The 15,370-nt window shown below is 41.2% G+C and overlaps 1 protein-coding gene across 1 annotated transcript; it reads left to right on the plus strand.

The window, feature by feature from the left end:
• The first annotated feature begins 914 nt into the window (after positions 1-914).
• On the plus strand, positions 915-13,415 carry psmb8a (proteasome 20S subunit beta 8A). Its single transcript, XM_003458001.5, has 6 exons — positions 915-1,207; positions 1,453-1,594; positions 2,315-2,426; positions 6,886-7,015; positions 8,678-8,882; positions 13,111-13,415. The coding sequence occupies exons 1-6, from the start codon at positions 1,058-1,060 to the stop codon at positions 13,197-13,199; spliced, it is 828 nt and encodes a 275-aa protein (XP_003458049.1). The 5' UTR covers positions 915-1,057; the 3' UTR covers positions 13,200-13,415.
• Positions 13,416-15,370: the final 1,955 nt, after the last annotated feature.

Here is a 15,370-nt window from a genome sequence, read left to right on the forward strand (position 1 = left end):
TGTGGATACAAACTATAATGTGACATTTAAAATCTCCATATGTCTGTATGTTGTCAGATTGTACAAACAATGGCAGTAAGAAACAGTTTTAAATAGGTCTATATAGGATCATTATCACTTTGACCTTCAGGTCAATCTACTGAGGTCAAAGGTCAAATGTGGCATGATAGTTTAAATCTTTATACAGTGTTTTCTATATGTTGACAATAAACACCACCGTCGTAAAAGTCATACTTTCTGACTGAACTTCCGACCAATAAATCTTTAAGTTGACCTTAAGGGGCTATAATGGATTATTAACATGACCCCACTCTACACCCCTACAAAATTTTATCAGCCTTAATTTAAAACTTTTCGAGCTATTGCCTTTACACACAAAATGACCTGCAGACACACAAACTACCAAGATATAACCGCCTTAGTGTAGGGAATAAACAGGAAAAAATGAAAGCAAAGGTATAAATTAATAAAAAAGTCAATACTGGAACATCGGTATAAAGAAATAAAATAAATAAAATAAAAATAAACATAATTAAAACTAACGATATTGAATATGTTAATATCCAAACAGGATCAACTACAAAGCAGGTTACTGTGTTGCATTTTAATCTAACTGCAGTAAATTATAGCTATATTTTTTATAACTGATGAGCTCGTTAGTGACAGAACCTGAGGGCTGCATTTCCGCTTAGAGACTGATGATGACAAAATAACGTTTTTCTATTGGTCTGTTCGGTTTTCAGCCTTCTGCAGTCACAGAGTTTATTTTGATTAACTAAGTTTTTGGTTTAAAACAAATTCGTTACGATTGAGCACATATTTGCAAATGGTTGCATCTCGGTATTATTTTGTTTACAATGTTTGTATCTTTTTTAAAAGAAAAGAAAATTTAATATTTTAAACGAACCATTAAAATCCCTTTCACTTTCTATTTCTTTGTCACATACAAGGAAATCACCCTTGGCGTCAATCGCCTTCGTCATTTTTAGAAAACTCGACACCTACTCTGCATAAACGTATATAAATTTAAAATATAGTTTATCTATTTCAGTAGATAATGGCACTTCTTCAAGTGAGCGACTTTCAGTCTTTTTCTGAAGTCCGTGGACAGATTCTTCCAGTGAAACAGAGGCACCTCGTCGACCGAACCAACCACTACAATTTTGGGAGCAAAACTCAAGAATTTGCGGTTCCGCCTGGTGTAGAGGTGAGTGACTTTAAATCTGGCATTAAATTAACAAAGTGAATACAGTAAACCTGCCGTAAGCGTCAGACGCGCCCTGGCCTAAGTTATTTTACGCGTCTGTTGTGCTCAGTGAGCGATTTTACTTCCTGTTGAATCGTATATATAAACAATCGTGATTGTAAGAATATCAGAAACATTATACTTATTTTTTCATGCGCTATCACAGATCACGCGTCCCATTCTGTTTATTTTGGGTTTCATTTCAGCCTTCAGGGTTTCTGAAATCCTGCAACAGTGATGGAGGTGTGTGCATTGAAATGAACCACGGGACCACCACTCTGGCCTTCAAGTTCAGGCATGGAGTCATCGTGGCTGTGGACTCCAGAGCTTCAGCCGGGCGTTACTTGGGTAAACATAATACACAAAATGATTTAGAAACATTATGCATTTACATTTGGCGAAGGCAATAATGGCCCAATCAGTTATTGTCCAGCCACAATGAAGATGGTGCAGCTTCCAGTAAAATGTCCAAATATTACACAACAGGTGTGAAGGAGGGTAAAGATTTGCTTCTACAGGTGGTTACTCTTAATTTTTATACATTTCCTACAGTACTGTAAAACAAGACTTGAGCCGCCCCTTTAATCTCTTGCTAAGCCACTTAACATTGACTTATGAATCATTCAAGCATATAAAAGCTTTTAAGGGTGAACCAGTGTTCTGTCCACACATAACTGACAACTTAGAAAAGAGCTAATTTTAAATTTTATCTTTAGCTACTTTGATACTAGCAGCCAAAACACAATTTGTTTGCATATCTTTAGCTGAATCTATGAAAAATGCCATAAATAACACAGTTTGACATAAAGTATTATTATTATACCAACAAGATGATTCCCAAAACAGCCCTTAGCTGAAAACTTGGCATATCTCAGTATGGTGTGCAGAGATACGCTTGGACCTCAGCTGTTTCCTGAAGTCTTAATTGTTCAGTATGACAATGATCTCAAACACACTGCCAACGCAGTAAAAGCATACCTGTATAGAAAAACACACACTATCATTAATAAGGTGGCTCAAGACTTTAGGAATAGTACTGTAAAATATATTTTATTCATGTCTTTGCAGCATCCAACGATGTGAACAAGGTGATAGAGATCAACCCGTACCTGCTGGGCACCATGTCAGGCAGCGCTGCAGACTGTCAGTACTGGGAGAGACTCCTAGCCAAAGAGTGCAGGTCTGTCCTACATATTATCTCTTAGAGCCTCCAATTATTTCATGATTTTTCTCAGCTTTGATGGTGTATTGTAGCCTGACCGCATGCTACGAAACACACTAAGGTATTTTATCGAGTTTCTCCTTGAATGTTTTATGACTTGGTACAAATAAAGAAGAAACTTTGAAAGTGAAATGAAAGTAAGAAAACTGATTTTGTTTGAGTGAAGCAAAGAGCTTAATTAAGACTTCACAACAAGAGGTTCTTCTGTGGCTCTTCACATAAAGACTTTGAGAATAACTTACTGAAACACAATGAATACAGATTTAATAAACTGACATGGTCATCACATACCTTGTTTTTTAACTAAAAACATACAGTTTTTTTTCTCCTATTTTCATCTGACCACAACAAACAAAATATATGCTCCACACCTGTTATGGTTCTGGGTCGGTTCGACCCAGCATTTTAAGTTATGTTTTGGGTTTATTTTTGCATTATGGAGTGTTTTGGGGTTCTCTGGTGTTTTGATTATTTACGATAGATTATATTACTGTGGTTCTGGTTCAGGGTTTTGTTTACAGGGCCCTGTTTCAGAAAGCCGGTTTAGTGCAAACTCTGAGTAAGTATACCCTGAGTTAACGAAAACTCTGGGTTTTCGGTTTCACAAAGCGAGTTTAGATTAATTCTGAGTGAGTTACTATGACGACACACTCCGTGAAGCTAACCTGCCCCCTAGCAGGTTTACTTCAACTAACCCTGACCTTCTCCGCCTCTTTGTCGGAATCCTGACTGTAGGAAGTGTCAGACATGGCGTGCCCCTTCCTTGAAGAGCCAGTAGATGTTGAAGCCCAAATTCTCCGCAGAGCTCTCCGCCGGGAGAGAGTGATTAGAGCGCGTTTGGACATTTTATCATTTCCTGATGATTTTCTGTGTGAACGTTACCGTTTTTCAGCACAATCGATAATTTATTTGAATAACATCCTCAGGCCTTATATTGCTCATGTGACACATCGCGGACATTCTCTCAGTTCTGTACATATTATTTGTATTGCACTTCGTTTTTTTTGCAAACGGGAGCTTTCTGTATAATATTGGTGACGCTGAGCACGTTTCCAAGGCTACCGTCTGTCGGGCAGTCAGGAATGTTACAGTTGCACTGAAACATCTCCTGTACTCGTTTGTGGTGTTCCCCGGTCATAGACCCACAAGATTTATCAAAGAGGGATTCCACAAAATTGCAGGTATCAGGATGAACAAAACTTAATTCATGATGTGGTGATACTTGAACTACTACTTAGATTTTACATTTATTTTCAGGGTTCCCAGGCGTGATTGGCTGTATAGATGGCACTCACATTCCATTCTGCTGCTTGAAGTGTTCCATTTCCAAAAAGCATTTTTTTATTTTCTTGATCAAACAGGTCTTGTACAGCTGCTGTACAGGGAGCTATTGAAACACAGAAAATAGCATTGACATTCATAGTACATGCCTACTTAGGTTGGTTGTAAATCAGTGCTGAACATCTTACTGAGGAAAGGTTTGTTGGAGAAGTGGCTGGACCCTCTTCCTCTACATTTTTTATATTTCATTTTTACTTGCTGCCAGGAACGTTTGGGGCCTGTTGGGTTGCACATGCGCTCACATCACATCACAAAATAAAATGTATAAAATAAAAAATAAAATGAAATATAATAAAATAACGTGTTAAATGGGTGGAAATCCCTAGATCAATTTTTAAATTAACACTCACGCATTGACTCTGTCGGCTATGTATTGCCATGCATGCTCCCTTTCTTTTGCAGCTGAGGCTGTGTTACTTTTTTTCCGCAAAATTTGCATGTTATCGGCATATGCTGCCATCAGAATTTCGGCCTCAAGCGCTGTAAAATACATTGGCCGCGCCTTCTTTCCCTCCGTCTCCATGGTGACTCGCTTAATCTGTGCTCCACTAATCAGGGCTTTATGTATCCTCGTGCGCACGCTTAACTTGGGGTTAAAGCAACTCCGCGTTGATTGAACTAATTGTTATCAGCCTTTCTGAAACCGAATATTCCGAGTTGGACAGTTAGGGGTTACTCAACCCTGAGTATCATTTTTAACTCTGAGTTTTCTAAACCCGCTTTTCTAAAGCCGGTTTAGAAAACTCAGAGTTAAAAATGATACTCAGGGTTGAGTAACCCCTAACTGTCCAACTCGGAATATTCGGTTTCAGAAAGGCTGATAACAATTAGTTCAATCAACGCGGAGTTGCTTTAACCCCAAGTTAAGCACGCGCATAAAGCCCTGATTAGTGGAGCACAGATTAAGCGAGTCACCATGGAGACGGAGGGAAAGAAGGCGCGGCCAATGTATTTTACAGCGCTTGAGGCCGAAATTCTGATGGCAGCATATGCCGATAACATGCAAATTTTGCGGAAAAAAAGTAACACAGCCTCAGCTGCAAAAGAAAGGGAGCATGCATGGCAATACATAGCCGACAGAGTCAGAGTCAATGCGTGAGTGTTAATTTAAACATTGATCTAGGGATTTCCACCCATTTAATACGTTATTTTATTATATTTCATTTTATTTTTTATTTTATACATTTTATTTTGTGATGTGATGTGAGCGCAGGTGCAACCCAACAGGCCCCAATCGTTCCTGGCAGCAAGTAAAAATAAAATATAAAACTATAGTCCAAACAGGTAAGGTGTAATTGTATTATGAGCCATAGTGCTTGGTCTGTTTGTCCTATGTAAATCAATTGCAGTTAGAGGCTACATTCATTTTCTTTCTGTAAGCACTTATTGAAATTATCTGAGCACATTACAAGTACATATTTGCTTACTCTGTATGCTCAAATGTGGCCCGTTATAGCCAACAGAAAAAAAGCGGAGGCCCGAAAAACAGGTGGGGGTCCTCCACCACCACCACTCACAGAGGCGGAGCAGTTGGCCTATACTATACTCCATTACTATAATGAAATAATTTGTTAGTTTGAAATGCTACAGGGAACTATGTACCTGTACATTAATGCTGTGGAAAGACTTCCTGTTCGCATAGTCTCCTTCATTTACTGAAGGAGCAATGATTGGAATGTGAGTGCCATCTATACAGCCAATCACGCCTGGGAACCCTGAAAATAAATGTAAAATCTAAGTAGTAGTTCAAGTATCACCACATCATGAATTAGGTTTTGTTCATCCTGATACCTGCAATTTTGTGGAATCCCTCTTTGATAAATCTTGTGGGTCTATGACCGGGGAACACCACAAACGAGTACAGGAGACGTTTCAGTGCAACTGTAACATTCCTGACTGCCCGACAGACGGTAGCCTTGGAAACGTGCTCAGCGTCACCAGTATTATACAGAAAGCTCCCGTTTGCAAAAAAACGAAGTGCAATACAAATAATATGCACAGAACTGAGAGAATGTCCGCGCATGTCTCACATGAGCAATATAAGGCCTGAGGATGTTATTCAAATAAATTATAGATTGTGCTGAAAAACGGAAAATCATCAGGAAATGATAAAATGTCCAAACGCGCTCTAATCACTCTCTCCCGGCGGAGAGCTCTGCGGAGAATTTGGGCTTCAACATCTACTGGCTCTTCAAGGAAGGGGCACGCCATGTCTGACACTTCCTACAGTCAGGTTTCCGACAAAGAGGCGGAGAAGGTCAGGGTTAGTTGAAGTAAACCTGCTAGGGGGCAGGTTAGCTTCACGGAGTGTGTCGTCATAGTAACTCACTCAGAATTAATCTAAACTCGCTTTGTGAAACCGAAAACCCAGAGTTTTCGTTAACGCAGGGTATACTTACTCAGAGTTTGCACTAAACCGGCTTTCTGAAACAGGGCCCAGGTTTTGTGTTCTTATGTTTTGTTTGGGTTTAGTTCTGTGTCTAGTCTGCGTCTTTGTGTAGTGATGTCTTGTTCCTGTTTTATTGTGAAGGTCTGTGTCTCATGTGAGTGTTTTCAGTTTTGCCTCCCTTGTCTCGTCTCATTAATTACTCCCAGCTGTGTCCCCCACCTGTGTGTAATCTCCCTGTGTTTCTCTGAGTGTATTTAAGTCGTGTCTTCTGTTGTTGTAGTCGCTGGTCCGTCTGTGTATCCACCGTGCTTCATCTGTGTGTTCGCCCTGCTGTCACCATCATGTACCGTCGTCTACCTTCCTTCGTGTTCAGTAGTTAGGTGTTCCCAGTATAGTTTAGTTCATTCTCTGTTTGCCATTTTCCACTTGTGCTTTGTGTCCAATAAACCACCTTCACACCTTCACGACTGCCTGCAATTGGATCCTCCTTTATTTTTCCACACGGCTCACTCCACTTGTCGTGACAACACCTTGAACTTTCCTGCACATCTTAAAATCAGGAGGGCTATACGGAGGATTTTGTTTTTGACAAATTATAAATTCAGGATAATCTGGACTGACCACATAGTTGAACAATTTGTGAAATTATTTGTTCATAAATCAATAATTTATTGTAATTTCACCCAGACTTTACAGGCTGAGGAACAACCACCGCATCTCTGTGGCTGCTGCCTCAAAGCTGTTGTCTAACATGATGCTGGGCTACAGAGGAATGGGCCTCTCCATGGGGAGCATGATCTGTGGATGGGACAAAGAGGTAAGCTGAGGGTGTGTTTGTGTGATTTTTACTGTTCACAACTGAACAATTATTGTCTCACTTCATTAGTTCAGCTAAAGCAAAGCCTAATATTGTACACTACTTATAGTAAAAACATTATGGTTTTGATTAGAATCCATGGGAAGTTGAATGACCACATCCTTAAATTCAGTGACTCCTTTTAAGAGTAGAGATGCTGCTCCTCCACATTAAAAGGAGTCAGTAGACGTAGTTCAGAAATCAGACTAGGGCTACATCCACACTAGCCCGGATAGATTTGAAAACAGCATTTCCGTCTGAAATCGCTCCGCGTCCACACCAGCGTTTTCAATCGTTTTCAAACAGTTGCGCGTCCACACTGAAACGGCTGAAAAGGCTTACGTTCCTGTATTGCGCATGCGTGAAATCTAAGACCATTCAACCAGCGACATTTCTGTCTGCCTTTTATTTACTTTCTGGCTCTTTGAAATGTCGCAGGGAAATGTCGAGGAAAAGCACCAAGTTTTTTTAATGGGCTGACAATGAGGTAGAGTTGTTGCTGCGAGTAACACGAAAGTACAAAGTTGCAAAAGCGAGTGAGAATTAAAGAAGCTGAAGAAAAGCTATCTGGAGCATGTACAAACTAATATTAATCTTCAATAGGGCCACCAAAATTGTGAGCAAACAAAATTGCTGTCCGATGCCGTCCGCCATCTTGGTTTAAGTGGTCATATGACTGCATCTTATGACCAACATACGTCATCGTTTTCGAAAGTCTGCGTTTTGTCCACACTGCAACGGGACAGCTCCGTTTTCAAATCTATGCGTTTTCGAGAGCGTTTTCAAAATGCTGCATTTTTCCTTGAGTAAAGCTCCGTCTCAGTGTGGACGGGAGGTCAAAATGGAGAGAAAACGATGCATTTTCAAATGAAAACACATTAGTGTGGATGCCTGGGTGAGGTGTTGTGGACGTGTCCTGCTGGGAGGAGGGCTTGGGGTAGACCCAGTACACTCTGTGTGGATCTCTCTGCTGGTTTAGAAATGACTCTGTCTCCCCCTGGATGAGCTGGAAGAGATGGCTGGGGTAAAGGAAGTTTGGACTTCTCTACGCAGATTGCCGTCCCTGTGACCTGAGCCTGGATAAGTGGTATAAAATGGAATTTAAGGGCTGCTGAAGATACTTTTTCCCACAAGCTGTTATTCTCAGTGTAGCTTATGTAAAAAAGTGTTGTTATCCTTTATGTTTTACTTGCTTAACCTAAACCACTCTTATGAATAAATATAGATCTAAACAATGTTAAGACTGTAGATCACACAAGTGTCTGTTGAGCTTACAGAAACATGCATAATATCACAACAAATATGACATATTGATTAAATGATGTATAATAGGAAATAATATCAAAATGTTGTGTGACTCTGAAACCATCTAACAGGCTTCAAAATCTTGTGATCATCAGTGTAATCTTAAAGACACTAGAAGATAAAAGCATATACAGTACTGCATATATCAGAGATCAGATCATTACATTAGCTAAAGTCAATAGGTAGTAATGTTACAGTGCAGGATGGTAATTAATGAGAGCAGCTAATGTGAGAATAATTTTAAGAAAATGCACTATGTCCACTTTAGCCTTTAAAATAATAAAATTCAGGTGATATAACAGACTGTCCATTCTGCAGGGTCCTGGTCTGTATTATGTGGATGATAATGGGACGCGTCTGTCTGGCCGCATGTTTTCCACCGGCTGTGGGAACAGCTATGCCTACGGTGTGGTGGACAGCGGCTACAGGGAAGACATGACAGTAGAGGAGGCGTATGAACTTGGCCGTCGGGGCATCGCTCACGCTACACACAGAGACGCCTACTCTGGTGGAGTGGTAAACAGTAAGTATGCACAGAGCAAAAGAAACTTCTTGTTTGTTTGAGGTTTTTTGTTGTTGTTGTTGTTGTTGTTGTTGTTGTTTTTTAAAGCCATTTGATGGCATAACTAAAAGAATGACCATTCTGGTCTACCAGTTAGTAAATAAATTCACTTGAGCCAGACTGATATCTGAATTACTGGATAGATCAGTTAGTACATTTGTGTTCCCTAGAGGACAAAGAACTTGGGCAATCTTTCCTCACCCTATGTCAGGCACAAACTTCAGTGGTTCATATTATCATCAGTGAAATCTGGTATTTAGTGCTAATAAGCTAATACTACAAAGCTTTCTTAGTAAATAATACATTATTTCCTCAGGGATTAATTAAGTATCAGCCACCTCCTCTATCTGCCGGTGGTACATACCGTGCAGGGGCCTGTCCTTCCATGATGGTTCCTCGCCTTCCTCCTCTTTCTTGGGTTTCTGCTGCCTGAGGTATTCACTGAGCACGCTGTCAGTTGGGGCCATCTTCGTGATGTATTCGTGGATGTTTCTTGTCTCATCCTGGACTGTGGTGCTGACACTCACCAGTCCCCGGCCCCCTTCCTTCCGCTTAGCGTACAGCCTCAGGGTGCTGGACTTGGGGTGAAACCCTCCATGCATGGTAAGGAGCTTTCTTGTCTTTATGTCAGTGGCTTCTATCTCCTCCTTTGGCCAGCTTATTATCCCAGCTGGGTACCTGATCACGGGCAGGGCGTAGGTGTTGATAGCCCGGATCTTGTTTTTACCGTTCAGCTGACTCCTCAGGACTTGCCTGACCCTCTGCAGGTACTTGTATCTGTCCTCTATGTCTGCAATGTTGCCTTCTGGTAGTTCGATCCCCTCAGTTCTGACTACCTTCCCTCTCTTTGTTATCATCCGACTACACTTCTCCAGTCCGAACAACATCCCGATGTCATTGCTGTATAGCCTGGTAGTGTGTATCAGTGAATCGATGTCTCGTTCACTCTTGGCATACAGCTTGATGTCATCCATGTACAGGAGGTGGCTGACAACTGTTCCGTTCCGTAGTCGGTATCCGTAGCCAGTCTTGTTAATGATCTCACTGAGGGGGTTCAGGCCTATGCAGAACAGCAGTGGGGACAGAGCATCTCCTTGGTAGATCCCGCACTTGATGGTGACTTGTGCTATGGGCTTGGAGTTGGCCTCTAGTGTTGTACGCCACATCCCCATTGAGTTCCTGATGAAGGCTCTTAGGGTCCTGTTGATCTTGTACAATTCTAGGCATTCCAGTATCCAGCTGTGGGGCATTGAGTCATAGGCCTTCTTGTAATCAATCCAGGTTGTGCACAGGTTGGTCAGTCTGGTCTTGCAGTCTCGGCTGACTGTTCTGTCTACCAGTAGCTGGTGTTTTGCCAATCCCTTTCTGTGCCCCGCTCATGTATTGACCCATGTGCCTGTTCATCTTAGCCGATATGATGCCTGACAGGAGCTTCCATGTAGTACTGAGGCAGGTTATTGGTCGGTAGTTGGATGGGACCGGTCCCTTCTTGGGGTCCTTGGGGATCAGGACCGTCCGACCTTCGGTTAGCCATTCCGGGTGACTCTCGTTAACTAGCAGATGGTTCATTTGTGCTGCCAGACGCTCGTGGAGTGCAGTCAGCTTCTTCAGCCAGTAGGCGTGAACCATGTCGGGGCCTGGTGCTGTCCAACTCTTCATACTGGAGACCCTTTCTTGGATATCTGCCACTGTGATGGTTACTGGACCCTGTTCAGGGAGGTCGCTATGGTCTGCCCTCAGATCCACTAGCCCCTGAGCATTGCCGTTATGGGTTGCGTCCTTCTCCTATATGCTCTTCCAGTATTGCTCCGTCTCCAGCCTTGGTGGTGCTGTTCTCTTATTGTTCCCCTGCCACTGAGCAGCCTTTGCTGGTTCTGTGGAGAACAGCTGGTTTATTCTCCTGCCTTCTATCTCTCTGGTGTACCTCCTCAAGCGGCTGGCCAAGGCTGTGAGTCTTTGCTTGGCAGTTTCCAAGGCCTCAGGTATGGACAGCTTCCTGTACTTCTTAGGCACCTTCTTCATCGCACCTTTCTGCAACTCCGTTAGTTGGCTAACCTCCCTCCGTGCTACTTTGATCTTAGCCTCTAGCCTCCTTCTCCATGGAGGGTACTGCTCCTTGTGGCTGTTCAACTTGTAGCCAAGCATCTCACTGATCACTGCTGCCGTATTGTAGATCAGCTTGTTAGTCTCGGTAAGCGTGGCTGTAGGTATCATCCGTAGTACTGCATTAACATCATCTAGCAGACCTTCTGAGGGTACTTCACGTAATCTTGGTAACCGGCTACGGGGGATCCAGGTTTCAAGCTTGGCCACGATCCTATCTTTCAGGTCAGTTCCTCTCGCACTCAACGATCCTTCTCCTATCGCACTTGGGGCTATGTACCCAATCTCGGGTGGGGGTGATGATATCAAAAATAATAACACAGTGTTAAATACCCCAATTCTTTGATCTTTGGGCTGAAGGAAGGACAACACTCAGTGTAGAAATGCTCAATCAACAATCTCTTTATTCCATACAATACTTTGAGCATTACAGACGTCCGGACGGGAGATGTGCACGAGAGGGTGTCCGGCAACATCTCGAAGTGTCTAACAGTTTCACAGACTCTTATAGCTTCTTCCCCTTTCCCTCAGGGCCATAAAGCCTAAACCCTCACATTCCTTCTATCTTATGGCACCTAAGTGACGGCCTTGGCTTCCTGTTTTATCTCCTCCTGATGAGATGGGGCAGACAACCTCTACACAGTATGTTCTGTTCTCTTTGTAATCAGAAAAGGAAGGCCGTGATTCTACACAAACAGCATTTCTTATACTCAGCAATATAATGCATCATAAAACAGTGTAATGATTTCACAGTCTTTAATCAAAGGCATAATGTGGCCTCTAGCCGTATAATGATTCAACAATGCTTTGATTAGAAGTATAAGGTACCATAAGATAGTATAAGAATCTCACAACAGCTTGCTGCATTTAGGTATGTAGACATGTTCAAAACAACCTGCTGAAATTCTAACTGATCATCAGAATGAGGAAGAAATGTGATTAAAATGACTCTGAATATGGCTTGGTGGCTGGAGCCAGACGAGCTGGTCTGAGTATTTCAGAAAATGCTGATCTTCTGGGACTTTCCCATACAATCATCTCTAGGGTTTACAGAGAATGGTCAGAAAAAGAGAAAATAATTCAGTTAGCGGCAGTTCTCTGGGTAATATTGAGCTGATAGGAAGGCAACAGTAACTCAATCATCCACTTGTTATAAACAGGGCATGCAGAAGAGCTTTCTGAAAGCACAGCATGCCAAACTTTGAAGCAGATGGGCTGTAGCAGCAGAAGATCGCGCCAGGTGCCACTCCTCTCAGCAAAGAACAGGAAACTGAGGCTGCAATTTAAAGAGGCTCACCAAACATGGACGACAGAAGATTTGATGTAGTCTGGTCTGATTAGGCCCGATTTCTGCTGCCAAATTCAGATGGTGGGGTCACAATTTGGCATAAGTAACATGACAGCATGGATCCATCCTGCCTTGTGTTAACAGTTCAGGGTGCTTTAGATGCAGTAGTGTGGGGATATTTTCTTGGCATACTTTGGAGCTCTTAGCACAAACTCGCATTGTTTAAACACACCAGCCTATCTGAGATTGGATGCTGAACATGTCCATCCCTTTGTGACCACAGTGCACCCATCTTTGAATGGCTGCTTAAAGTGGGATAACGATCCATGTTTAAAAGCTCAAATCATCTCAAACTTATTTTATTGAACATGACAATGAGTTCACTGAACTCGTATGACCTCCACAGTCACCAGATCTTGATCCAATAGAGCAGCTTTGGGAATTGATGGAACAGGAGATTGCAACAGGAACAGTGTGTGTGTGTGTGTGTGTATGTGTGTAATCTCAATACTACTTCTATCACAAATGTTGCTGTTGTAAAAAAAAAAAATCAAGAAAAAAAATCATAGTTTTCAATTCAGAATTGATTTTTCTCAAATATGTCTCTGATTCTACTCTTTTTCCTCTCAGTCTTTTTCCTGACATCTAATATATCGAAAATAATTTTTAAAAACTCAGTGTAGTCTGAAAGTTTTATAAAGATTCATTTGTGTTTGCGGTAAATCTTTTGTCTTCACATCCATGCATTAAGGATAATGTGTTTATAAGCGTTTCAGCTGTGTTTCTATGTTTTTGTAGTGTACCACATGCAGGAGGACGGCTGGATAAAGGTGTGTAAGGAGGACGTGTCCGAGTTGATCCATCGCTACAGGAAGGGAATGTTCTGACTTTTACTCCAATATCAGCAAACTATCATCATCATCATCCAGTGATGTGTGTTCAACATGATTATTGGTTATTGAACTTTACATTATGTTAAAGAGCATCTCAATGCTCTAGCCCTACAAGCCTATTCAGTTTATGTTTTGTGGTTAAAAGACAAATGATTAAAGTTAACTTACTCACAGAACAACAGCTCCAAATAAAGACTTTTCTTCAACTGACTCTGTTATGTAATCATCAAGTTTCAGGTACAAACGTATTATGTTTTGTATAACAAAATATAAAAAAATATTTCTTTTAAAATAAGGCTAAAAGAAAATTAAATCAATGAGAGGTAAAATTTGAGGGGGTAGGGACTAATAAGTGTATACTTCTGCCTACTCCTTTTCAAACAAAAGAATGGAATTATATTTTGGTAAATGGTAAATGGCCTGTATTTATATAGCGCCTTAATAGTCCCTAAGGACCCCAAAGCGCTTTACATATCCAGTCATCCACCCATTCACACACACATTTACACACTGGTGATGGCAAGCTACATTGTAGCCACAGCCACCCTGGGGCACACTGACAGAGGCGAGGCTGCCGGACACTGGCGCCACCGGGGTGGTGGTCAGAGGGCCCGGTGGCTGTCACAATTGTAATGATTGTGAATGCACATGTTTGAAATAAAAATGAACTGAACTGAAAACATCATAAAATGCTAAAAATATATTACAAGGTGGAAGTTCTCATTTGCTTTCCATCAGCAACAAGCTAAAGAATATGTCGTAGCTAAATTAAAACCTATATAATTAATATACATCTTCTTGGCCTTTTGTGCCATAATAAAGCATATAACATTGAAAAAGCTGTTAAAATAGTGCTGCTTTGCGATTGTCAAAGGAAAAAACCTCAGAGAAGCAAGAAACACAAACTCAATTTATGGCATGTACATGGGCGAGGCTTACTGCGTGGCAAGACACAGGCAAGTCGCGCAGAGCCTCAGTCCGTTCTTTATTTTATAGCAGAGAATAGATTACACAGCATCTCTAGGTGGAGCATACGTAATAGAAAAATATCTCTAGATATGGTTATCGCATGAGTGGCCGTTATCCATAAGACAAGAGGAACTAGTATCTTTTGTCATATCAGCTTCAGGTTGGAACTGTCTCTGCCTGAGCGTGTGTGACTTTGTAACTTCCTCACGCATGCTTCTGTTCCTTAATCTGTAGGTTGCAGGCACATCATGTTCTCACAAGAAATTATACTTAAGCAAAATAAAGGTTATCAAAGTAAGTAAAAGTAAAAATCTCTTAACAGTGATGTTGTCAGTTGCTGTGCAGATAGGGGACAACATAAATACAGTGGGACTGTAAGGGATGAGAGGATATGTTCATGTCATATTCACACAGTGAAAGGTTTAAAAAAAAATAAAATTCTGTTTTAATAAACTTGCAGAAACATATCCTGCAACACAAAAAAAGAAGAATAAAGAAATGAAGCAGCTGAAAGTAAAAAACCAAAAATGTTTACAGTTACAGGGCGCAGTAAGTTTATTCCACTTAAAAAGCTGCTGAAGAAAATCATTACAAATATGTTCTTGTGCAAAAATGCTTCCTTTCATTTATCAATAATGAGTAACTGGTTAATATTTAGTGAAAGTAGATGATTTTCACAAAACACATTTTGATGTTTGAAGAAAAAGCCCAGGTGTATCACTTACCCTGCCTTTGGACTTGAGACAGATTGAGACAGATTTTGCTGTTTTAACCAAGTCAAGTTGGCACTTTGTATCAATCTTTGCAGCATTCACGTGATTAACTGTGATGAATCTCAAATCTGTTGGCTTCTCCATCAGACCTGTGATGCCTTACCTGAGCTAACAGGTGAATTCACCTCTGATGGACCACACCGAATGCAGCAGCATTCTAACAACAGCAGCTCAAAAATTACAGAGCAAGTGATGTAGTCACAAAATGATTTAGTGTAAGGTTCTATGCATGTATTTTTCTCTTTCTCTCTTACAACAATGAGAGGACGCTGAAGAAGTACGACTATGTTTATGATAAAAGAGTGAATTCTTCTGATAGAAATGACTGGGGACTGTGTGGTCCTAAGGTGGAGTGCAGGATTCATGCAGAGTTGATTTACTGCAAACTGTTCAGCTGTATAAACCAGCTGATATGTGTGACGG

This window comes from Oreochromis niloticus, linkage group LG22 (genome assembly GCF_001858045.2).
Source record: "Oreochromis niloticus isolate F11D_XX linkage group LG22, O_niloticus_UMD_NMBU, whole genome shotgun sequence".
NCBI lineage: Eukaryota > Metazoa > Chordata > Actinopteri > Cichliformes > Cichlidae > Oreochromis > Oreochromis niloticus.

What these genes read in the sequence shown, in the direction of transcription:
- psmb8a (XM_003458001.5), top strand. Translation starts at nt 1,058, where the DNA reads ATGGCACTTCTTCAAGTGAGCGACTTTCAGTCTTTTTCTGAAGTCCGT. An exon ending in TTCAGCCGGGCGTTACTTGG is followed by an intron (nt 1,595 to 2,314) that starts GTAAACATAATA and finishes ATGTCTTTGCAG; the next exon opens with CATCCAACGATGTGAACAAG. An exon ending in CTCTGGTGGAGTGGTAAACA is followed by an intron (nt 8,883 to 13,110) that starts GTAAGTATGCAC and finishes ATGTTTTTGTAG; the next exon opens with TGTACCACATGCAGGAGGAC.